Source organism: Carya illinoinensis, chromosome 3 (assembly GCF_018687715.1).
Source record: "Carya illinoinensis cultivar Pawnee chromosome 3, C.illinoinensisPawnee_v1, whole genome shotgun sequence".
NCBI lineage: Eukaryota > Viridiplantae > Streptophyta > Magnoliopsida > Fagales > Juglandaceae > Carya > Carya illinoinensis.
The window spans coordinates 50,518,735-50,544,669 of record NC_056754.1 but is presented as its reverse complement, the minus strand read 5'-3'; the positions used below and the strand labels follow the sequence as shown (position 1 = coordinate 50,544,669).

At 33.7% G+C, this 25,935-nt stretch overlaps 3 protein-coding genes across 4 annotated transcripts; 1 reads left to right on the top strand and 2 right to left on the bottom strand.

The window, feature by feature from the left end:
• Positions 1-3,754: 3,754 nt before the first annotated feature.
• Positions 3,755-8,407, bottom strand: LOC122305135 (phospholipase D alpha 1-like). Its single transcript, XM_043117466.1, has 3 exons — positions 7,237-8,407; positions 4,571-6,467; positions 3,755-4,303 (listed from the first exon to the last, which is right to left on the bottom strand). The coding sequence occupies exons 1-3, from the start codon at positions 7,327-7,329 to the stop codon at positions 3,870-3,872; spliced, it is 2,424 nt and encodes an 807-aa protein (XP_042973400.1). The 5' UTR covers positions 7,330-8,407; the 3' UTR covers positions 3,755-3,869.
• Positions 8,408-8,552: 145 nt separating this feature from the next.
• LOC122305136 (TBC domain-containing protein C1952.17c-like) lies at positions 8,553-13,041 on the bottom strand. Of its 2 annotated transcripts, none has more exons than XM_043117467.1 (9): positions 12,571-13,041; positions 12,038-12,130; positions 10,688-10,792; positions 10,422-10,571; positions 10,189-10,287; positions 9,969-10,097; positions 9,378-9,557; positions 9,054-9,170; positions 8,553-8,852 (listed from the first exon to the last, which is right to left on the bottom strand). In XM_043117467.1, the coding sequence occupies exons 1-9, from the start codon at positions 12,889-12,891 to the stop codon at positions 8,673-8,675; spliced, it is 1,374 nt and encodes a 457-aa protein (XP_042973401.1). In that variant the 5' UTR covers positions 12,892-13,041; the 3' UTR covers positions 8,553-8,672. The 2 variants fall into 2 exon arrangements, with proteins under 2 accessions (XP_042973401.1, XP_042973402.1); XM_043117468.1 differs by having other exon boundaries at positions 8,599-8,852; positions 9,074-9,170.
• A 9,144-nt stretch (positions 13,042-22,185) lies between these two features.
• LOC122305754 (ethylene-responsive transcription factor WIN1-like) lies at positions 22,186-23,494 on the top strand. Its single transcript, XM_043118308.1, has 2 exons — positions 22,186-22,445; positions 22,592-23,494. The coding sequence occupies exons 1-2, from the start codon at positions 22,366-22,368 to the stop codon at positions 23,148-23,150; spliced, it is 639 nt and encodes a 212-aa protein (XP_042974242.1). The 5' UTR covers positions 22,186-22,365; the 3' UTR covers positions 23,151-23,494.
• The last annotated feature ends 2,441 nt before the right edge of the window (positions 23,495-25,935 follow it).

The following is a 25,935-nucleotide window of genomic DNA, read 5'->3' as shown; positions in this document are numbered from 1 at the left end:
CAAAAGTGACATCAGTTACTTCTTCTGTGTGGACAGAGGCTCCAGAAATTCATCAATCACCACCATTGTTATGCCTTCTAATAATTGCGTTTGTTGTCTCCATTCCATGCTTTCTTGGGGTGTATCTCTCTCACATGCCGTGTCCCAGCAGCTGTGCTAGGATGAAGGATGCTTTGTTTATCATGTAGGGGGGGAGGTCCTTGACTTTTGTGGAGACATCTCCAAAGGAAAATGACTTACCAATCCGGATTATATGTCCTTTCAATAATTGTCACGAGTAAAAGTATGAGTTGGGGATTGTCTGTTTGAAGGCTTGTTCAAGCATAATTTTGAACACAACTCCTTAGTTAGAAGTAGTCTTTGAATTGGCAACTCAAGTTGTAGTAGATAGAAGTCATGAGTTCAAGTTGTAGAGCCTCATCGTAAAGAAGGGATTGTTGCCATGAGTACACAATGCCCCTGTAGGCCCTCATGATATCCTATATCATAAGATTTTATGCCTTTCTGTGAATGTAAAGAGAGTTGTAATAAAATGATTTTCCACATTCATTCTTTGTTATTTTTTGGGTTTATTTTTGTGTCTTTTATTTTCTATTTCTTTTCCCTCTTAGTTTTATGTGTTTGGATTTTCTCGAAGATGCAACCAAAAAAAAAGGTGATTGGTACGACTGATGCAATTGGATAAGTAAAGGCTTTAGCTGAACAGGTGGATAGAAGAGACTATTTCGCATCTTACGATGCTCGACCGACAAAACGGGGTAGGTTTAAACAATTATCCTAAAAGGTAATGTGAATTGAATCAAAATGGTTATAAAGATTAAAATGATTATAAATACGTTAATTAAGATAAAAGTTAAATAAAATATTATTAAATTATTATTTTTAAATATTATTATTATTTTAAAATTTAAATAAATTAAATTATTTATTATATTTTACATAAAAATTTAAAAAAATTATAATGATAAAATAAATTAAAATGAAATGAAACATTTCTTATATTTAAATTTAAATGAGATGGTATAAAATGTAAATCGAGCGCCCACAAGTTGGGGTGGCGTTGCAAGTATTTCATTTCAAAAAAAAAAAAAAATCATTCAACCAACGTGACATTAATTTATATGACTAAAAATGATAAATTCAAGATGGATAAGGTGTACTTTTTCCTATCAAGCAATTATACAATATCTCCATTCCATCTTTATAAACAAAATTGCATATGGGTTTTCATCATATGTTAGAAGATATGACTCTACTTTTTTCTAAGATTATTTTTGGGTTACAATATCATTTTCCTTAAAGCCAAGTTAGAACTTAGGAGATATAATAATAATAATAAGAATAAGAAAAGAAAAGATATAGATGATTGGACAAGTTAGTAGGAGAAAAAGCACTTTAGGACCAATTATTAAGGGTAATATTCCAAACAAGATTCCATTTTCATCAATGTTTCAATGACCGATCATGCAAGCAAAGAGTCGGATAAATAGATTTAAAGAAAGTAGTTGTGCAGTATCCTTCCTTCGCTGTGTTGAAACTTTGAAACCCTGTTAAAGCTTTGGTACAGTCCCAACTTTTTCAAGATGACCCAAGTGAAGTCTTGTATTAAACGCCCACCAGTCTCGACAGTTCCAGCTTTATTTATTTTTCACCATAATATTTGTGCTATTTTCTTACCTATTGTTTACTGTTAAGATCATGTCAGTCTTGAATTAATTTAATATTTTTATTTTATTTTAAGATTTTTTTATGCGATTAACTTTTACATCACCAGTGTGTTTTGTGTCGATAAACATAGACTTGTAAGAAGAAATTTTCTTGCAACTTTAGAAAGCTTATTTGTTCTATCACAATATGCTTAAAAAACAGGTAAACTGCTCTGGTTTTTGTAGCGTGTAGACTTGAAAAGCTTGGAGAATCTGCAGACACTTGGAGAAGTGAAACTAGTACATGTTTCATGATGCTAAAATAGAGTTTTTGGGAGATTTGAAAGGGGCCCGAACCTACCCAAGAAAGAAAATATAAAGGAAAGGTAAGGAAAAGAAAAGAAAAGAAAGAAAACTGTTAGGAATATGGTTTTTGTTAGGAGTCCCCGATTGCTAGCATTAGAATATTGGCATGAGAGAGAGGAATCAAGTTGAAAAAGAATCCAAGTAATTTAATATCGTCATCTATATAGATAAGGGTTTAGATCAAGTCAAATTTGCCAAAACCAAAGTTTTGGGTGCACCAATTAGTTAATGCACCTTACCATATGACTTTGACAGGTCTCAATGTATTAACAAGGACTAACTAGCGTGATGCGCAAAAATAGCCATGATAATTTAACTAAATTCAGACACAGTTAAATAGGTTTTTTATTGGCACTGGATGTTTAGGAACAAAATCTCAATTAATCTGCGGTGCATAGCTCCTCAACAAAGAGTTTCTTGTAAGTGCGTTTCGAATAATTTAAACGAAGATTTCCTCAGATTTGATTGTCCCTAAAATTGTTTGCACCCAGTAGTTCGAATCTAAAGAGTGGTTTGGTTAAGCTTGCATTTCAAAAAAATGAAAAATCTTTCTATAATTATTATGCATTAGAAGCCGAATTACCCAATAAGAATCTCAATCATAGACCAAGCTAGAGACTTTCCTACTGAAAAGCAACTCAGGCAGAGAGAGCAGAGCATGCAACAACGGCTGCTTTTTAAAAACATCTTGAGTGTCCTCCAACGACATTTTTTTTTTATCAGAAGTTGGTATATGTAATTTAAGTGGTCTCTTGATTGTCTCTGCTTTGTTGTTTGGTGTGAAATTATGTGTCTTTAACTCTGGCAATGAGAAGTTGAAGAGTAAAACGATTCTGGTTATATGGGTTGAACTATATATATATATAATGAGCAAATAATCAAACTCAAGTTGTAATGATTACCTTAGTAAGTAAATAAAATGGTGGTTGTGTACAAATAATGAAATCGTAGAAATGGATAATGCTGCTTAACAGGAACAAGAGTTCTGCTTTGAAGTTTTTATATTTTGAAAAATAAAATTAAAATACACTTTTGATTTTGTTATGAAATAAAGGAAATAAAGTGATTTAAAAATAATTACGAAGTCTTCATTTCATATCAAGTATACATATGAGGTCAGAGTGTACATACAATTATTATTAATGGACAGAGACCATATTGCTATATTTTAATCTCAAAAGTCAGAACAAAGACTTTGGTGTCACAAGCAAACTGACACCTCCTTACCAACGACAATCTACTGGGGGAGATAATGCTTCCATTCCTACTAGATAACGATTTCCTTTACCTATCCAAATAGAATCAAGATCTCTCTGAGTTCTTACTCAAATTTGTAGATTTCAACTAGGAGAGAGATAACCACAAGATGTGGGTTGTTATTGAGGGCTTTCACACCAAAAATAATAAGTGCTGTAAGATCCATTTTGTATGTCTCTCTCTTCTGAAAAACTCTCAAATGTAGACAAGAACATGAGTAATCCGTGCATTTAGTTACACAGCCACCATAGCAGAGAAAGAAAAGCCCACAATGTGTGGTTTTATAGCCAGACTTAAATATGCCTTCCTGGCGATGGCCCATTAAAGTTCATATCTTGGTTTTTATCTGTTACTTTCAAGCAACTAGCCTGCCAGCTTGGACTTCGTTTCATGGGCCACCTTCATGATTCTGTTTCGTCCATCATTTCGTATCAGTATAGTTAACATTAACGGCCAGTAGCATTGTTCATTATTTAACTAGACTATGGTAAAAATGCTATTTGCGATTTCAAAAAATACCTAACAATCATCCATGGTACCGTGAACTATAACATGAACAAAGAATGAGCTCATGTCTTAAATCAGATCAGAACAAGGTAATTAGGTAGTGAGAATTGGAGGAAGGAACTTAGACATGGATCCAAGAACTTTAGCCCTGGTGTCTGGGAAGAATTCTGTCCCCGGAAGCTCTGTGACCTCCCCGTTTTCAGCAATATTGATGGGATAACTAAGCAAATGGCCAGGCAGGTCATGGTCCACTGTCTCACTGGAGTAGCAGTCCCAGTACTTCCTCGCAATTTGGTTCACTTTTTGGATACATTCCACACTCTCTGGTTGAAGGAAGAAGTCGTCTAGCATGCCCAAGTGCTCGTACCACAATGCCATTCGAAAGCCGTGGATCTGACCCCTGGCTGGCTGGCTAGTGGCTAGGTGAAATGGTTGATAGGCTCCCATGGCAATCTCTGAATCCCTGGCACCATCCATTGACCTTTGATTGATGTTGGCAGATCCAGTGATTATGTATTCATCGTCAACTGCAAAAGCAGACATTGTCCAAACCTAGTTAAGTCCTCAAGAAGTGTTTGAGTTGACACAATTATAATTGAAGCACATTTGATTTTCATAAGACTATTTTCAGTTTACCATATATGTCGTGAGTATCTGGACTTCTACATAAAGGTTTGAGTTGACATTTATATGCACGTAGGTTTTGGGAACTAAGGAATTCCAAGATTTTCAAGCAAACAACATAGAAGTAGGCACCTCAACCTATCAAGAAAAACAATGATGAACCAATTTACCTATCATCATCTTGGCATGAACGTATATCATGAACCGCCTGGCTTTCTGAGCTCTGCTGTAGTCTGTATCATTTTCTGGTTTCTCTGAAGGTTCATATTCTCCGCTTTTCATCCTCTCTCGATTGCCAAGGCAAAAGAATGTCAAATAGTCCTTTGGGTTTGCCTCAATTCCCTTGGTTTGTAGGGCCTGAACAATGTCTTTGTACATCATCTCCATTGTCCTTTTTTGGCAATTCAATATTTCCTCCACAGCTGCACTCTCTGGGATACCCTCTGGCCACATTGGAATAACGACATAGACACGAAATCTTTCTCCTGCCTCAATTTTACTAACAATCTTTAGTGACAGCTCTTTAGGAATTAGATGTACAGCACCAATCTGCTCAACCTTAAGGTCTTGTGAATTCCAGCAAAATGAGCTTCCAAGAAAATACTGGTTTTCAATGTAAATGAATCTCTTTGCTCGTCTAATGGCATTGATGTAAGCATCCTGAATGCTTCTTTCAATTACATTATCCTTCCAAGTGACCAGACCTGCCCTGGCTGCTTCCTCAGGATCATCAGGGAAGCCAAAGACAGCTCCTCCATCAATTGATCGGAACAATTGAACATCCCATGTGTCATAGTCTTCAGGATACATAACTGGAGATGGACCTATGAATATTTTATCTAAATCTTTTAATCGAATAAGCAAGCCCTTTATGCCTTGCTTCATCCATCTCTGCTCAAAATTGAATAAAACATCCCAGGCAATTTGCCCTTCTAACCTGCAGTGAATGTCATGCCAAGGCTCCCTAGGTCCACCTTTCTTGATTGAGGCACCAGCAAAGTTGGGCTGATGAAAATCATCATGGTGGGCTGTATATAGAGTCCCGAAAATGGAATGAAAGGGAGTGTCATATCTCCCATCACAAAGATCAATGCCACCAATGAAGCTCACTATCCTCCTCTTTCCAGAATTTCCAATGGGCATCCCACTGTCGACCACCACAATCTTCTGATGATGAGTGAACATGGTGGAAACCTCCAAGTCTTGAACAATGCTTTCGCTGTTGTCAGGATTACGAGGGCATAAAATACAATGTACTCCAGTGTCATGGAAATAGCTTTCCGTATCTTCATCATGGGTAGCCATTACTCCATCCTTCTTTAGCAATTTTACTGAAGTTCTGTCATCCCAAACAAGCATCAAGACCCTTACCCCTTCGCTTGCCTTGTTTTTAAGAAGCTCCCCCAAGGTCAGCTCTCCTTCAGGCTTTTGTCTCCTCAAGTCCCTCACTAACTTGATCTTAGTATATACAGACCATCCAGCAATGTATATCAAATGCTTTGCTTTGGAAATGGCATCAAAGATATCTTCCCAGCATCGTTGTGGCTCATAGTACTTACCCCCAGCAAGAGGGATTTTCGGGATAAATTTGTCTGGGATGTGAGCATCTTGATAAAGAGTAACTCTACAACCATGTCTCTGTGGAAAGAATGTGAAAGGGACTCCTGGAAATTTATTACTTCTAATTCCCCGAGACCAGTTACATTCTCGAGTGACATCGAAAAATTGTAACTTCACGTGGATTTTGGGACCTCCATGGAGACGTTTATGGTTATTACTCAAGATCCTAAGCCATCTATTCACTTCTTCACCACTTACTATGTCCCCAACAGGCATATAAGCTTTGCCGATTACTCTTGCCCCAATAGGATCACCTTCTTTGATAGAGAACGCAATATGAGAAGCCTTATGAGCACAGTAAATGTGGAAAGACTCGGACCATTGGAGATTAGAGTGTTCATTTTCCAATAGTCTAGTACGGGCAACTGTAGTATTCTCTATTTCAATTGTTGCATAGAATTTGGATTTACCTCTTCCAAACCCCAGAGTTTCTACGTTTTCCATCAGCTGCATTAAAAATCATTGACAATTTAAGTCAGCCAAAATCTGTTCTTGATGAAAAGAATCAGAGTGAGAAAAACTGAAACCTAAACAAACAACACACAGAAAAAGTTGAGAATTATTCTACTGCACCATCAACTCAGTTTATATGAAAGACATCTCATCAGCAAAGAGTAGTTTTAGTATTTTGATCAAAAGGTATAGTTTCCGAATATTATTCTTAACATGTTAGAGATATAGAGAATTCAAATATGAAATAGCCAAACTCTTTGTTTGAAACTTCATGTATACATATGGTTTCCTGGACATTGGAGGAATGTTTTCAACAGTATATTGTCTTTGAGTAATGCTTATTGAACCGATAAAGGACCGATGGTTTTGACCCTTTTTTCCCCTTAGTGATTAAGAAAGTGAATATTATTGAATTTATGTATTTTTTGTTAAAAAAAAGTACTTGAAAAGGTTTAAAAAAAAAAAAAAAACTGAAATTTCACTTTATCGGTTGGACCATCGGTTGGGACATCGGCCCCTGTAGCATTATCCATTTTCTTCCATCGCATGACTTGCTGTCTTTAGCACGGCATTGTATGGAAAGCAGAGAGGAAGCAGAGCTTAGTTTTTTTAGTTTTCAGATGAATAACCCTTTTAATTTCCTCTTTCTTTAGAACGAAACTCAGGTAGGACAAATATCCAAAAAAGAGAAAGGTCACTACAAACCTACACGACTCGGAATTAAGAAGATCGTGGTATATAATTTTCAGAATAAAATGACTACCTTGCAGAGGACCATGCAGCAACTTTTGCCAGAAAGCTTATCAATCTCATAGACTGTAGCGTGAAGGATCCCATGCAGCAGCAGTTGCGCCATTGGTCTGCTTATTTCCTCACCAGAGAGACCTCAGATTTCAATTTTGAGAATGAAGTTATCAAAAGAAAAACACCACAATGGACCACCGGTAAGGATCCGAAACACCCACAAAGTCGAATAACAAAGAAAGAGGAGATGAAGCAGAAGAGCTGAGCAAAAACTTTGACTTGACGAGCAGAAAGTCAGCTCCCGTTAGAATCTTGCGGAAGAAGAAATGTAAATCCGAGAATTAAGAGTTGAAAGGAAGTTGATTAAAAATAATGTTGTCTACAAGGATTAGTGGTTTAGGTGAACAAGGAAAATTAAAAACAATAATTTGGTTGGCAACTACATTTAATTCTGTTAAAAATAACAAAAGTTGATTGTCAGAAAGACTATAAAACGAGTCTTTCAAGCTTTTCATACCATAACGACCAGTTGGTGGCGGGAAAGACGGTCAGTTTCTGAAGTGGCAATACAGGGAGAAAAAAAATAATGATAATAATAAGGTGGTAAAACCTCGTATCTCGGTGTACCCTTTGTCTTTATCTATTAGGTTTGCTCATGATTCTTAAAGACAAACTCATCAGCATTATTCCTTTAAGGATCCAAACAGAGCCAATATGTTTTTGGAAAAGGTACTTCGATTAGGCATCATCTTGCAGAAGTGTGCGGTCTGATTTATATTGGTTCCCCAATGAGCAGTTAAACTCGATTACTTATGTTTGCTGAACTTTTGAATTGCAAGTTGGTTGGTTCGTCGCTGGAGCTGCTGGCATTCTTGGGGTCGATTGAATGCTGATTCTGAGTTTAAAAATTTTGGTTTTATGGGGGTTATCTCTTCAATGGATACTTCATCAAAAGGAAAAATGATGAGATAGTACTATTTATATTTTGTTTGTTTGGCACGACAGGTCAAACTCAAGTGTCCAAAGCCAGAACTTTGTGCCTAATTTTGAGCATTTTTTTTCTCACCTCAAAAAGACTTGCGCAATTGGCTAATCAAGATGAAGAGTAGAGCATAAGAATTCGAGCATGAGTCCATGACTGTGGTGCCAGATGAACACCCCCAAACCTATCTACTCATTTTGTAAAAGCCACCACTGCTCGATAGCACCCTGACAATGTGCTCTAGCTTGAATAAAGTCGTATACAAGAATATTTCATGTATGTATTCCTGCACGAAGATCTGAGTAATCATGCTTATATGACTTGGAGTCGAATGCCGTTGGCTATCAATGAGATTGATCCTTCGAAAAAGTGATTATGCATCAGAAATAACTCAACTAATAATGTAGATCCGGTATGTTGTTACAAAATTATGTCAGAAGATACATTCTATACAGAAGCACAATTGTAATGATCTATAGAGACAAGCGAAAAGAAGATGTGTCTGGACTGAGATCCTGAGCTACCTGGAGAAGATATTCTATGTTTATATCAGGGTAGTGCTGTAAAAGCTTCAAGTTAGCCACAAAATCACCGCTCAGTAACCTGCTCTTAACACATAGCAGCATTGCACAACAAACTCGTAGGAGCATGTCCTGCAGTCAATGAAGTTTGCTTCCAACAAATGAGCATTCAGATAGATTGGAGCATTCACATAAATTGGTAAAACATTATGTTAAATACAAGAAAATGGCCAAAGAAAATAGATTAACTAGTAAAATATTGGAGTAAAGACGTTAAGGCAAGTAACAAGTAGGGTGAGTAAGGGAGAGACAGGAAGAGGAAAAGAGAAGGACCTGAACACCAAAAGGATTACCCAAAAGAGAATCCCAAATTCTTAGGATTACTTGAAAATTGAATTCTTGAGTGAGTAGCAATGTAATCCACCTGAATGCATAGAATTGTGGCCTCACCTGCTCCAAAAAACAAATAATATAAGCCTGCACATTTTAGTGTAATATAAGCAAGCTGCTCTGAGATAAGTGAATCCTAATTGACTAAGCTGGCCTCCAGAAGAGCTTAAAACCAAAATTAAATGTGTTTGGTTAAAATACTGATGAGACATATTAGGATAAAACCCTAAAAAAACATCAATTATAATGCATTTTGATTTATTTTACCTTGGATGTGAACTCAAGATGCCACCACAATTCCTCATCATTGGCTTTTAATAACTCTGAGAAGCGGGAAAGAGTGGAAAGTATACCAACTGCACTATTATCCAATTGTTGACAAAAGTGATCCACTGAGTCGCTTAATAGCCTGACAAAGCAAGAAAAACTATCTGCTTCCACATTTCCCTGTGGGGAATAACAAACATGATGTAGACTGACATCATTAGCCTATCAGTTCAACAACATGAAAGCAGAAATAGAAACCAACTTATCTCAGAATTTTTTATTTAGGTTTGTCTAAGAAAAATCTGTCTCTGATGCATCATGAATTTCATATAAGATTTGAAGAATAATAAGATTTAAAGAAGTTTGCATGAAAAATATCTATATATCGGGTGGTGAAAACATCCCATGTATGGGTACAGAGTCAGCTGTGAGCATAAAAAATTATTCTTCAAGTCCATTAGTTTTTTCCAGATATATGCAAGACTGGCAATCCACAACAGTCTGAAGCCATGGTGAACTAGATTTTGAATATATACTAAATCAAATTAAATAGTAGATAAACAAGGATAAGAAACTGTAGAAAGTCCTTACAGCATTTTGCTCATCAGTGTCAGTAGTAAACACAAAGTATATCGGTGCCAAGACCTCATTCATGCCTTGCACATAACGAATTGCTGGATTTAGTTTTGCAAACAGGATAAGAATATTTCTCATTGCTTCCTGTGAATGGAAATTCACCAATGCATGTCAGTAGGAAATCTCACAAATAAGTAAAAACTAAAGAAAGGCTAGGGATGAAGCAATGAGATACTTTATTTTTCCTACTAAATGATGAGTCCCCTGAGAAGAATTTCATATCTGGGTGCGTGCGTTGCAAATCACGATCGATCTGTTCTACAATCTCTGTATGCTAGAAACAAATGGATCTTTACTGACAAACATCAACTCAATATATGCATCCAGAAAGGGAAAACAAAAAGAGACATCAACTCAATTATGGCAGAAGGCATTCAGAAGAAACCTTAGAATGGAGAAGACATGTACCTGAAAGTATTCATGCCAGACACTTGCTTTACCAAGGCTTAAAGGATGGTCTTCTTGAGAAATTTCTTGTCGCTGTAGAGGCCCATCCATATCCCTGTCAACATGCTGTTCATCGGGACTGAAGGCTCCATCTTTTCTCGTGAATTTTGACTGTCTAGATTCAAGATTTCCATTAGCCAGAAATCATGCATTTTGATGTAGGTCATTTTTAAGATATTTATCTGAAGCTAAACTAGATGTGAAGTGGTCGGTGAGCAGCATCTTACGGGACTTTGGAGAAGCTCCTCTTTGAGATTAGCGTACTTCTTTCTATTTTCAGTCAACTCCTTTTCCCATAGGTCACGAGAAGGAGGTAAGTAGCCTAGGAGAAGCTGGTAGAAACCATATTCAGACTATCAGTATCAATGCTCATACTGAAACAATCACAAATATCAAATAAAGGAATTTAAGAATCATCTTGACATCTAGACTAGAAGTGAAACTTTTAATTCTCCAATTTTTGTTGTTTTATAGCTTTTGTGATACATAGAGACACGTATGCAGACATAATACACACACACACACACACAGAGGGCCACACCCATAGGACATTTGTATTTTCACCAGCAGCTGGTAGAAAACATATGCGGACTATCAATGCTCATACTCAAACAATCACAAGTATCAAAGAATGGTATTCAAGAAACATCTTGTCATCTACACTAGAAGTAAAACTTCTAATTCTCTGATTTTGAAACAATCCACTATTATTTGTTGTCTTATAGCTTTTGTAATATATAGAGACATGTATACATACATATTATACACACAGGGCTAGACCCATATAGCATTTTTTTTTCTTGGTGAAAGAAATTAAAGATCTTTTGTCATTGAAATACTTTGAAAAGCCTATGAGCCAAGGGATAACTCTGTTGGTTGTAAGATGGCACGTTTATTCATCTTACCACCTGCTACCATTAAATCTTTTATCATTTATAAAGGGGCATTCTTTACAATTGATGTGAGGCTGATGTTGATTTTTAAAGAAGTCCGCTGAGCAAAGGTCAATTATGATGAGGAAGAAAAAAGAAAGAAAGAAAGATGAAAGACATCCTAATTGGGATACAAACTTCGATTACGATTCCTAATGATCCAATGATTGCTGTTCTAGTATCACGATCAATCAGAACTTATACTTTCACAGATGATATTCTCAATGCCTATTAGACCATTACAACCTCATATGACAATGATATGATTGTGTTTTAGTGAGAAAAGAAAATGGCAGCACCAATATCCGTGCTTTGATCAGCTATCAGCAAATTTGTATATTAGCATAAATACGCCATCAGATAAAACTATTCCTCTTCAACTTCGAAAATCTATAGCTAAACATCAGTTGTGTTCACTTTATCATCTAAGACACTCAGCAGAGTCTATTTCTTTCTGCACAAAATTTTATACCCAAATCTTTTTGGAAACCAAAACTACAAGTCCGTTTGATGTCTGTGCTTAGCCAATTTAGTCTGTTGAAAGCACTGACAATTATTGCATATAACGAAAATTTTTCTTTCTGGAAATTTCAATTCTTATTGAATAATTTTAACATGGCTAACCAATGCATAGAACTCTCTTACCTTCCAAGCCATTGCGCGCAAACGTCCTCCATCAGGAAGCCCTGTACTGGCAATTCGTTGTAACTTTTCCAAATTTATCTCCGGCCGAGAAAGCTAATTGATTAAAAAGGAAAAAAAGGCAGAGGAAAAAAATCAAAGGTCTTTTTTACCAAAAAGAAAAAGCACAAATAAATGCTCCATTTGGTTGCTTTAAAAGATGAAGAGAAAATGGAAAAAAACTTAAAACCTTATCCACATGCCCGGGTGTTATCCTCTGTTGAATGGTATTTTCCATCTTATTAGCTAAATCGACCTTCACAACATCTTCACAAACACATTTTTTGGTAAAGATTTTATTTTCTTTCGTTTTCCATCATTTTCCCCGTAACCAAAGGGAGAGAGACCAAACATATAAACGAGACCTCAACTAAGCTAATATACTACCCAAATTTAGAATGTGAAAGAAACCTACAAATCCCAACCCGTACAAAAGCTCTCTCTCTATAATCAAAGTGGTTGTCTCGTATAAAAGATTAAGCACTTAAATTCCACACCTCATATTCAAGATCTGATCTTTTCTCGTCGGCCGCAATGACTCGCGACACCGATGCTGGGCCCGCCCCATCTTTATCTGGCCTTGGCCGGACTTTTACTTCTAATTCTTCTTGAAATTTCTCGTCATCATCGCTCGCTCTATCAGATTTAAAGCCGTTGGGTTGAAAGGTCTCAAGCTCTTCTCCATGCTCAAATGCTACATCGGAGCCCCCATTATCTTCTTCTTTGTCATCGAAGCCAGCGACCAAGCTGCCAAGCCGGTCAGGGAAGACCCGGAGGGCTTTCTCTGGGACAGGAAGCTTGAGCTTGCCTTTGAGCATGGCAGGCGAATCGCGACCGATTCAAGGGTGGTAAGCCGGGCGAGTTGAGTTGGTGGGTATGTTTGGTTCCATAGAGAGGTGAAGAGAGAAAGAGGGTGTTTGGGTTCGTGACTCGGGAAATGAACTCGGTCACTCGGTATCTCTCTCTCTCGCGCGGGAAGAATGGTAGTTAAATCGGTTGAATGGTAGCTGGCCCGCTATTTCCTATCGATGGCCCATATTGGTTGGGCCGAAGATACTTGAATTCTACTATAGCCCAATCAGGGCATGCTATGTGCAGCCGGATCCTGTGAATCTCCATTCCCCCTATTGACGAGGGATATTTTTTTCTTTTTGCACTGATTAGAATAATAAAATAAAATTATCTCATCTTATATAATTATTATAATTTTTTTTAATTTATTATTTAAAATATAACAAAAAATTCAAATTTTTTTCAAATATCAAAATAAAAATAATATTAAAAAAATATATTATAACAAAATTTTATTCAACTTTTAACAAAATATCTCATTTCATATAAATTACATAACAAAACGAGGCCTTAATATTATTTTATGAATAAAATGTCAATAACCTAAGAATGGAGATGCAAAAGAATTTCAATAAAACATCTCATTCCTTCAATTGTCTCATATGAGATGAGATGTTTTGTTGAAAGTTAAATAAAATACTATTTGAATATAAATTTTTAATATTATTTTTATTTTGAAGTTCGGAAAAATTGTATTAATTTTTGTATTTTTTTTAAGTTTGTAAAAATTGTAATGATTAGATAAAAATTTTGAAATTTGAAAGTAAAAATTGTTTTGTACTTGAAAGATGTTTGAGAAGAAAATTGTGAGAAGTTTTGATAATTTCTCATTTTATCTCATTATCTAAACACACCCTAAATTGATATCGGAATAAGGATATAATCTCAATGATCTTGTAGTGGTACTCGAGAAAAATCATTTAAACATGAGGATTCTCCAAAAATGAAAAGAAAAGAAAAGAAAAGAAAATGAGACCTTCAAGTCTTCAACAACTTAAACCAATTAATTTAATAACTCGGAAAGGTAGCAACTATGAGTGCATGTGACCTTTAAATGAGATTAACTAATTAATTAGTGATGTGGACTCGTGACCATTCAATTAATATTAATGTCAATTATTGATGCTAACTGATCCTCGTTAAACAAGATATTATACAATGACTTATCGTGACCATCCTAGGCTATATATGCATCATGTGGACTCACCTCATTTGCTTTAATTTATGTCTCATAAACTCCTTTAAGTGATCCCTTCATGTCCTCGTCTTAAGATGATATATAGTTTTTGTCTTAATTTAATGGAATTCATGCATGTTAATGTGGCAGTTGATAGGTACTTTGCATGGAAGTGCATGTTGATTGAGTACAATCAAAGCATACTAATAATTCTTGTTTTAACTATATATTCACTAAAGAAAACTTTTTAATTAACATAATTACTCGTGCATGATTTAAGAATGATAAAATCAAGAATGAAAAATAACACTGCACTCTTCTTTTCCATCTCATCCTAGCGAATGAGTATTAATAATACTCATCATCTCAATTCTTATCATCTTATGATATGATATTAAATAATTAGAGATTATTTATTATATTTCACTTATGAACTAATCATCTAATGACACATCATGAGTTAATGAGATAATGATAAGAAAATAGACAATTCAATAACAAGTTGTGACATCATATATATATATATATATATATATACACACACACACACACAAATTGTGTTATTGTTTTGTTATTTTGGACTATCTAAATGGTAGAGAGACCAACCACCTATTCCTATCCCTTGAGAGAAGTAGAGAACTGCCCGGCCCCAAGCGTTGGATGGGCCATTGGCGTCGACGCAAGACTGGTCACCGTCTGAGATCATCGTAAAAGATCATATCATGGAGAATTGGTTGGACAAAAATGGTCTGTGACATGCATTAACACTGTATATATAATATGCATGCCGTATATGATGTCGATTAGTTCCATGTACTTGGGAATTCATAGCTCCACGTACGCACTCTGCACAAAATACTTCTCCATCGCCTAGCCTCTTCAGGACCCCCATCATTTATTATATATCTTAAGAAAATAGGCTAAAATGTATGGATGGGTGGGTCACCTATCTAAGGCAAGTGATGTTTCACTATCACATTTAGCCAAGTTATCATGCATGTGTTGCAAGTAAACGCTAGCTCATCTCTGCTAGCTTTCTTAAATCGAATATATAATATGCATGCCGGTCTTTGTAACTCTTTGGTCCTGTTTAAACACGGAAAATGTTTCGTTTCATTTTATTATTATAATTTTTTTAAAATTTTATATAAAATATATTAAGTAATTTAATTTTTTTTAAATCTTAAAATAATAATAATATTAAAAAATAATATTCTAACAATATTTTATTCAAATTTTATCTAAAATTATATATTATTGAGATTATTTTGAGATGAGATTAAAATTGAAAGTTGAATAAAATATTTTTAAAATATTATTTTAAAATTATTATTAATATTATTATTATATACAAATTTAAAAAAATTAAATTATTTATTATATTTTATGTGAAAATTTAAAAAAATTGTAATGATAAGATGAGATTATAAGATGAAATGAAATGAAACACTTCTTATATCTAGACTAGGCCTTAATTTGTAACGAAAAGTACTGTATATTGTAATTATCCTAAATTAATATTAATGTATGCTGATCATGAGCGCAAGTCATGTAAAATTCTTTGTTTTTTTTTCCCCCATCAAGGAAGAAATAGCCGACATTAATAACGGTGAAATCATATTTCAGAACTCCTAGTACGTACTATATATAGAGCAATGATCAAATTCTTATATAAAATATCTAATATATAGATATATAAATATATATATATATATATTATATGGTTGCAAAAACAAATCTGAATCATATAGTTATATTAATGCGCCTAGTGCGCCTTTCTTTGGTTCGATTAATTAGTATCTATATATATATGTATGTATGTAATAGCGTATTCAAGCATGTATATATCTGCTTTTGGTAGAGAGCAATGTTATTCTCTATTAAAATTAAATTTTATTTATATATAGTCACACTAGTTGATGTAACTTTATTATAAGTTAAATATTTAAATAAATAAAAAAACACTAAAATTTTATATATGAGCTAGTAATTAGTATGAGGATCAGGCCAGGGATGACAAAATTCAAGAAAAGAAACTGCATTGCATGCTCTTAATTTGTTAGATATATTATCAGACGATTCCGACCCCATGCACATGCATGACAATTACATCTGAGTAGAGCACTTGAACAGGCAAATACGACAATCAAGCTGCAACCAATTAAAAATGCCAACTTAAGGGAAATAATGTTCCAACCACAACATATGTCTATATATATATATATATATATATGCATGTGTAGGCCGTCGATCGGCCTTGTGATGATGCATAGATGATGATGATTAGCGGCTAGCTAGCTTGTACTAACTACAAGATAAACGTGTTTTTATTATTAAAATTTAGTGATTAAAAAGATTATTTTTAACGAAAATAAATTACAAAAATTCATTTTTTTTATAGTGTATATATATACTTTACGTAACCCCGATCGATCGAAATTGTGTTTTTGTTCTTATTTTTGTTTTTGTTTTTATTTTTTGTTTTTTGTCATGGTACTTTCCCCTTTCATGATCTGTCACTTCCCTTGCAAATCTTAAATATAAAACCAACGTATATGGTTGAAGACTCTTAATTGGCTATTTAATGACATAAAAACGACGTCTAGAATGGGAATCACCACATATCTTAAGCGGGACCTGTTTTATATATATAAATATATATATATATATATATATATATATATATATATGCACATACTAGGTAAAAGCAACGTGTTAAGAACTAATTTTTTATTAATAAAAACGTAATATTTTTGGGTAATTAAATAACGATATGATGTTTATGTAATTTATAAATAATTACACGTTGTGATATATTATAAAAGAAGAGCGTTAATAGAAACTATAACATGGTCTTATAATAAACATTACCCATAGTTTTATGAAAGTTATTTAAGACAATTTTGATTCCAGGATGACGATCCAGTATTTTTCTCATCTTGTATTGTCTCAATAGAGAGGATATTAAAATGCCTATATTTTTTCTCCTTCAGTTTCTCTGGATCTACATAAACTTGAATCTTCCAATTTTTTTTTTTTTGATAATTTCTTCACAATACTTTTAATATATAGTCGATGTTCCTTCAAAATAAATTTTGAATAGCTTTACATAATTAATAAAAACCTAATTTTTTTTAATTAACTCATTATAACCAAACTCAATTTTTGAATAAAAATTTTAAAATGTACCTCTCCAGCACGTTCCATCAACTCAACTGCTGAACGACCAAATGCTTCTTCTGCACTTCACCAAACATAGTAGCAGCTAACTTTTTATTATTATTGTCCAGTTCAATACATGCTCTAGTACTTTAAATTCATTAAATATATTATTTTCAATTTGAATAGTGTTAAAGTCTAAATTACATTGGACATCAATTATAAATTAAGATGGTAAGATACATACCATGGTTTGCAAACTCCTTGACTTTTGCAATATATACAAACGAAACTTTCATTGTATTTATATCAAGCTCCTTTATTATAGCCAACACATGACATGTAATAAAATACTTGGGCCAAGTCAAACACATTTATCTTCATCTTTATCCATAATTTTACTTTCTACGTTAAATCATAATTAATTTTTAGAAGGAATACTTGTGTAAATATTTTAATTTATTACTAATAAAATGATAGTTACCATCGTGGGTTGCAAACCCTTCATCAACTCTGCAATATCACAATTCTTTATAATTTTTCGAATACCAACATATGACAGAGGGGCAGATGGGTATGTCAAGCATCTTGCCATGATTCTTTTAATTATCAAATCATTATTCTCCGTCCTTAAAATCAAAAAAGAAGAATAATATAAGAAAATGAAATATATAGATAAATTACATAAATCACATAATTAACTCTAATATAAATACAATAATATGTAATTGTTAATTTGCGAGAATTACCGTTTCTTCCTTGTAGCTGCCTCAGGAAGAAGAGAATTGATTGTAAAGGTATTTGAAGGATGTGATGACAGGGACAATCATTTGTTGAAATTAAGATCAATATTAACGCAAGTATATACAATATGGAAAAATATCTACACTGCTTAATTATTATAAATACCATTATATGATTCAACATATATTTTTATTCTAAGCATTATTGGTTTATCTTCAATAATTTTTGATATTTTCTAATATTCATCTTGGACAAATAGACTCCACATAGTGGATTCAAGCTACAAAATCAAAATAATTAAAAGAATTAATATAATTTTCCTAAATTAATATTGGAATTCAATTTTAAAAGAAATGAGAAATTATAAGAATTTTTTTACCTTTCATCAATAATATATATCTCTTGGATTGTTGTTGGTCCAAATGCTATCGTTACCTCTTTAGTTGGCTTAATTTTAATTGCAATAGCTAAAATTTCTAAATATTCAAATATAAAATATTAATTTATTGATAATTAATTTATAATAAAATTAAAATTAAATTACCTATTTCTCCAATCGACCATTCATAAGCCTTTAAGTCCTTGAATGAGATGATCTCATATTTTGGTGCCTTTATTTGCTCTTCATTTTGTGGATCATTTTCTATTATTATTTTTGAGTTCAGAGTCCATTGATATTGATATTCTCAAATTTTTTACTTTGGATCTACTAGTTTGAGATGTGCATTGTTGATATAATACAACTATAAAATATTTAAAGTGTCGTCTCGAGGATCAATATCAGCTCTAAACATTGCTACCTGTACTCAATTTTCTTGGACTAACAATAAAAATAATTGTAATTAATAGTGTATTATATAAAATTACGAGGATTATTTTAATATAATAATTTTTTTAATACTTATTGTATTTTTTATTTTTTGTAAAACAAAATATGTTGTAAAAAGATAAATAAATAAATGCAACATCATTAATATTTTTTATATAAGATGATAGAATTTAAGAACCTCTAATTTCAAATAATATAAAAAATTAAAAAAATAATATATGCTAACAAATAGTATACCTCTAAAAATGTAAACACGAATTTATTCTAACAACTTGAAAGACATGCATGAGTTTTACATAAAATGCAAAACCAACGGGCTGTGTGATAGCGAACTCATCAAGAGAAAAGGCCAGGGATGATAGAAGCAGTGGCTAGACAAGATCGATGGTGTAAGGCGCAATTGAGGAGAGGTTGTGTGATGGCAAACTCACTGAGAGAAAAGGCCAGGGACAATTGAAGCAGCGGCTGGACAAGATCAATGGTGTAAGGCGTGGTTGAGGAGCACGAGAAGGGCAACGAACGACAGACCCAGAATGGCAACAGCGGGCATTTTATGGGCAGGTAATGACGACATCGGCGCAACTGGACGTCAACGTGCTATGGCTGGTGGCTGAGATGTCCATTCGGGGAGGGGCTTTGGGGTGCTCTGTTTTGAGTAAAAGAAAATAGAGGCTGGTTGGGTTGTTGCCGTGCTTGAAGGAATTCACGTGTATTGGCTTTGGGCGACAGTAGCTCTCGAAGTGATTGGGGCGTCTGCGTTGCTGGAGTTCAGTTGCCGTGACTAGCGGTACCGAACGGGTTGAGTGGTACTCTGTTTTGAGATGCAAAAACAAGGGTCCTTCGGTGGGGTTGATAACTTCATTTCAATTTAAGCTATCAATACAGATAAGTTGTATAAAATTAACAATCAATAAATTATTTTTAAATGGGCGTAAAATAGCCAATAAATTATTGTTTTAAAATTATTAATCAAAATGTAGTATTTAATGAAGTTTAATTCAAATATGATGATCCATAATAACTTCCATAAGCCTGTTACATTCACAACACACAAATGGATTTAGAAGAACACCGTTAACTTAACATGAAAACAACAAAAACCGTTAAAATAAAATTTGCTATTAGATAGCCACTTTAGAGAGAGAGAGAGAGATAGATAGATGGCCTACGTACAGCAGTAGTAGTACCAACTCCTTAACTACGTACGTGACCTAGCTAAGTAATAGCCCCTGCTAGCTTGGACCATATATTAATTAAACCTTTAATTTACTTTATCAGAACAGGCCCAATATTGCTCGATCGAATTAATAGATCACTCTATATCTATATATATATATATATATATATTTATAGATATATATTGGAAATTTCAGATTGTTGTATATTGGAAATTAGTAGATCAGAGGTGAGAAAAGAGTCAATAATGATAGGCCGAAAATTTGAGAACAATCACTTATCATCATATATAGTTGGAGCCAAACATATATATAGATCATTGACAGTACTGATCATGATTATCATGTTTAGAATTGGGTCAATGCCTTCTGTTCCTTCCTGCAAGGTGCATGATTGGTCTTGCAGCCGTGTAGATCATCAGAAAAGTTATATGCATGTGTGAGTAATTGGGTTAATTAAGGGTGCGTACTCCATACTCATGCATGTACTTTGAGTCAAATCTATATATATATATATATATGAGCTCCATGTAATTGGATTAATTGATTGGTTTTTGTTTGTGATTAGGGTACAATATCTAATTATGAAATGAGGTAGTTGGAATTGATCACGGCACAAAAAATGGGAATCAGTGCTTGAATTCATGAGCCTGTAATCGTACGCAAAATTACAAATCCGGGATATGTGGCTACGTACTTTGCACCAAAACATTAAACTCAGACTAGTAATCATGTTACCTTAGAATCTTAAGGTGTGTATAATGTCTCACGCAATCATTTTTTTTATTTAAAAAAAAAAAGTTGAAACCCATCATTAAAAAAATAATTCTTTTCATAGGAGTCCTTATAATTTTTTTAAAAAACAGTGTGCAGGGTGAAATTTTGTTACATATAATAATTTTTACATATTTTTACGACGTTACATTTTTTGAGTAAATTAATTAATGTGTATGAATTTATAATTAGGATCAGGAACTTACAGTTTTATACACACGAGGTCATCTTGATCATGCATTTATCTCCAAAATTAAACTACAGATTTTATGTATTTTGTTAAGAGGTCGGTATGCGTCAAATCGGAAACTCAGCAGAGTCCAAAGAAAGAGGACTTTAGTAATACTTTCGCATCGTTTTCTCAAGAAAATGGTTCTGCCGTACCATCCAACTTCGTCTTAATTACTCACATGTTCTCTCCATTTCCAATTAATTTGACCAAAATTAACGTGAGAGATAGCCGACAAGCGAAGAATCAAGAAATAGATAGATATAGCTGGCTTATCCAATTACTTTTCACCAATACTCTTGAAAATATATTGTGGTTGCATTTATTTTAAATGGTTTTAAGTTAATAGGAAGAAAAATATTTATTTATTTATTTTTACATTTATAGATCATATGATACTGTCTCAATTAAATAAGATGAAAGTTGCATGTATTTGAATGTTAAGTTGAGTTAAAATGAGTTAAGTTCTTTATGAAATAGTAGTCAGTTTAGAAAGTAAAGTGAGTTTTATAAAATTCACTTAAGATGAATTTAAATGTATTTAAATGTTAAGATGAGTTTAGAGATATTTATTAAAAATTGAAAAATGTTGTCAATCTCATGCATAAAGATGTTTTGAGTTGAGATGAGTTTAATAATTTGATAATTGAGTGTTTGGATGTTAGATTCAGTTTAAAATTAGACTGAACTAAGTTAATTTCAATTGAGTCTTACAATCAAGCGGGACATGTAGAATTTAGATTCAAACTCATATCTTTATTATGATACCAAGTAAAATATCATTTTTTAAAAAATTTAATTAAGATATAAGGGTATAATTAAATTTAATCTTTTGTATTTGATTTGCATTTGATGTATTTTTATGAGAGGAAAAATTTAGTTATAAATGATTCTGTGCATCAATACGGATATTTATCTAATGTGATTAGTCATAAAATAAATTTTATTAAAAATAATGTCAATTTAAATTTTAAATATAAATATATCAATATTAATGTATAAATTGATATATAAATTCGTTTATAGGTAACAAAACTTAGACGGAGGATAGCCAAGTAATTTCCATGCAATGGGCCGGGACAGTGGACACACTCGCAACGACCATGAACGTACAGGGTCATGCACATTCATTTATTGGGAAGTGTCTATATAATGGAAGGTTTAGGTGAAAATGTTTAATATTACAAACAATAAGAGTACGATACTTCCGAAAGGTCGCCGACAATGTACGTGACGATTTCGCTGAAAGTTTGACATCTCCCATCTTCCAGCCATCCTCTTTATCTTTCTCTGTTCCTTCTGTACTTTGCTGTCACTGCATCTCACACTCTCTCTGATTGTCTGAACAACAACATGGTGCAATCAAAGAAGTTCAGAGGAGTCAGGCAGCGTCACTGGGGCTCCTGGGTATCGGAAATTCGCCACCCATTACTGTAAGCTTTCTCCAGTACTTTTACCACGGCCTACACGATCGAGCTACCTTACTCAAAAATATCTGCAGAAACGAAACTTTATCCGTAAACTTTAGTCGCTTTTTTGTACCTTTTTTTTTTTTGGTTGTAATTATGTCATGTAACAGGAAGAGAAGGGTGTGGCTAGGCACATTTGAGACAGCCGAAGAGGCAGCCCGAGCGTACGATCAAGCTGCCATTTTGATGAGTGGCCGCAATGCCAAAACCAACTTCCCAACAACTCAAACGTCGACAGGAGACCCAAAGACTAGCGAGGATTCCCCGACCCCATCTTCATCGCCAAAGGATTTATCAGAAATTCTTCATGCAAAGCTTAGAAAATGCAGCAAGGCACCGTCTCCATCTATGACTTGTTTGAGGCTTGACACTGAGAATTCCCATATAGGTGTTTGGCAAAAACGTGCTGGGCAACACTCTGATTCGAATTGGATCATAACCGTTCCTCTTGGAAAGAAGAATATTGGCGATGATGTTCAAACTAGTTCATCGTCGCCCAATTTGTCTTCTGAATCTCCGCCATTAATGGAAGGGCCGAAACTGCGAGCAGAGATGGATGAAGAGGAGAGAGTTGCACTGCAAATGATAGAGGAGCTTCTTAACAGGAATATTCCCAGTACTTCATCCTTCGGTATTCAAGAAGAAGAAGAGGGAAGCTTTCACCCCTAGTCTTGTTGCTTGTGGTCGTGTTACATATACATATAAAATATATGGCAGTAAAAGAAGATCATCATTCATGTCAAGGTGTTGTAAATGGCTAGATAATTAATTTCTTTATTATATATATGAAACATAAGCATATAATATATGTGTGTGTAGGTGCCAAATTATAGACAGAAAGAAGTAATTAATAGGGGTCTATGCAAACAGAAATCTGATACCAAATTAATGGTACTGATCTGCATGTAATAATTTTGTTACAATTTCCTTGTGATACTGTTTGGTGAATGGTACTGCTGCTAATTTTGCATTGTAATATGGGATGATCTACTATATATTCAGCATTGGAATTATATTTTCATCTTGTTTATTTATTTATTTTTCTTAGTCTCGAGCACGCGGATTGGGCCACTGGATATGACATATATACGTGTGTGCATGTTACTTGAGATTTTATTGGAAATTATAATTATCTGCAATGAAGAGTCACTGTATATAAACCACAGATAACGACAATGTCGACGAGCATATCAGCGGCTTGATAGCTCAATGCACGCAGATTGAGGGCGCCTACGGCGAAAAGTCAAAAATGAGATTTTTAATTGCAATATATATATAATAATTTAATAAATATTAAAATTAAATATAGTATATTTAAAACCGACTATGCATATAATTCCTATACTTATTTATTTATTCTAGAACATAATGTAAATGAATGGCTGGTTTCAATTTTCTTTTTTATTTTTATTTTTTTAGTAATGGAAGGCGCCGTAAGTTGCCTAGCCTTTGGGCCGTGCACCTTGATGTAGGCTTGCGACCCGGCCCGTTCGCTACACATTTGGACCCGACCTGATACAACCCGACAGCTAGCCAACACGGTAATGATCCGACCTAAAAACATTCGTACGACTCAGACAACGGCATCGATAATACTCTCACTCAAGATCCGTAATACTCTCACTCAAGCTGGAGCATGGAGGTTCGTAATGCCCAACTTCCTTGATAAGGTGTAGAATCGGTCACGACCTAAGGTTTTGGTGAAGATATCGGCAAGTTGATTGAAAGTAGAGATGTGAGTGGTGGAGATAGGGCCAGAATGCAATTTTTCTTAAACGACATGGCAATTTATCTCAATGTGTTTGGTACATTTATGAAAAACTGGATTTTGGGCAATATGGAAAGCAGCTTGATTGTTGCAATAAAAGAGCATATATATTGGTTGTGGATGTAGAACACTTATGTCATGAAAGAGTATACAGAGCCAAGTAAATTCACATGTAGTGGAAGATAAGGCAAGGAAGCGGTGATTCTCTAAATCATAGACTCTATATGCCTTGTGATTAAAAGGGTAACCTAGAAAAATGCAACGAAGAGCATAAGAGAAAAACTTGTCACGTTGAGACCGAAGAGTGTGAGTGTACCAAAAGCAACCAAAACTCGAAAGTGGGTACAGGGAGGTGGTTTGTTAAATAGAAGTTCGTAAGGTAATTTATGGTCAAGATGAGGGGAGGGAGTGCGACTAATGAGATAGGTGGCAGTTAGAATACATTCACCCTAAAAAGAAATGGAAAGGTGTACATGAAAAAGTAAATGTGCTATATTGAGTAAGTAACGATGTTTACGTTCAACAACAGCATTTTGTTGAGGGAATTATGCACATGTGGGCTCATGGAAGATGCCATTATCATGAAAAGATATTGTATTTTATGAGAGATAAATTCTTGACCATTGTTTGTGTGAATGTTGAGAATAGAGCAGTGAACATGAGATTTAAATTGGGCATAAAACCCGGTGAAGCATGTGTATGTCTCAAATTGGTGTGAATTAAATTAACTCATGCAATGTGAAACAATCATCAACAATAGTTAACAAAAAAAAAAAAAATAGTAAGTGGGGTTAGTGTGCTTCAAGTAGAGATTCTATATGGGATAAAATATTTTTTAAGCAGGCCATCATCAGGTGCACCCTTTATAAGACTCCTAGTTTTCTTAGAGTAAATTCAGAGCCTTAATTAAGAGTTTTGTAACTCTAATTTGTTGATTAATTAGAGACTTGATCTAAATAGTAATTTTTTTAATTTAAAATTTTCAAGTTAGGAGTCTAGCTTTCTCTGGCTGACTAAGGGCTTGTTTGGGGTAATCTTTAAAAGTATTTAAATAGTCTTAAAAACTCTTAAAAAAATAATTAAATTGTTTAAGTGTTACATATTAAAGTACTTTTAGTCTCAAATAAGTTAAAAAGTACGTTTGAAATAATATTTTTTTCTCAAACGTGCTTTTTCGGATAATGTGGAACAAAATTTAAATTTTAAAAAAATTGTCAATAGACGAAAAACACCCATGCAACTTTCAAAGAATTATAATTTTCAAACTTTTAAGAATATGATTATAATCTCTAAAAATTCAAATAATCGTAATTTATATATCAGAAATCACTTTTTTAATTTGTTTCCAAACAAACGTAACATGTTTGAAAGTGCTTTAAACATATAGTTACCAAACAGTAAATAACTTTTTAATAGTAGAACTCATTATTTAAGTTATAAAATATAAGTCCTATAAATTATATTTTTTATCGTAATCCCAAACATATATTGAGTCTATACATCTACAACTCTTTCAAAAGTATATGAATAGACTTAGCTTAGGGCCTGTTTGGAGCTACATTAGGGGTCATAAAAAGCATTTAGATAGTCTCAAAAGCACTTTGATGATAAAATTATGTTGTTTGGTTGGTACATATTAAAGTACTTTTTAATCTTAAAAGAAAAACTAAAAAATATGTTTCAAGA

What these genes read in the sequence shown, in the direction of transcription:
- LOC122305136 (XM_043117467.1), bottom strand. Translation starts at nt 12,891, where the DNA reads ATGCTCAAAGGCAAGCTCAAGCTTCCTGTCCCAGAGAAAGCCCTCCGG. An exon ending in AGGAGCTTCTCCAAAGTCCC is followed by an intron (nt 10,572 to 10,687) that starts GTAAGATGCTGC and finishes GAATCTAGACAG; the next exon opens with TCAAAATTCACGAGAAAAGA. An exon ending in CATTTAGTAGGAAAAATAAA is followed by an intron (nt 10,098 to 10,188) that starts GTATCTCATTGC and finishes TTCCATTCACAG; the next exon opens with GAAGCAATGAGAAATATTCT.
- LOC122305135 (XM_043117466.1), bottom strand. Translation starts at nt 7,329, where the DNA reads ATGGCGCAACTGCTGCTGCATGGGATCCTTCACGCTACAGTCTATGAG. An exon ending in GCTGCATGGTCCTCTGCAAG is followed by an intron (nt 6,468 to 7,236) that starts GTAGTCATTTTA and finishes TTTTTAATGCAG; the next exon opens with CTGATGGAAAACGTAGAAAC. An exon ending in TCATGCCAAGATGATGATAG is followed by an intron (nt 4,304 to 4,570) that starts GTAAATTGGTTC and finishes CTGCTTTTGCAG; the next exon opens with TTGACGATGAATACATAATC.
- LOC122305754 (XM_043118308.1), top strand. Translation starts at nt 22,366, where the DNA reads ATGGTGCAATCAAAGAAGTTCAGAGGAGTCAGGCAGCGTCACTGGGGC. An exon ending in GAAATTCGCCACCCATTACT is followed by an intron (nt 22,446 to 22,591) that starts GTAAGCTTTCTC and finishes GTCATGTAACAG; the next exon opens with GAAGAGAAGGGTGTGGCTAG.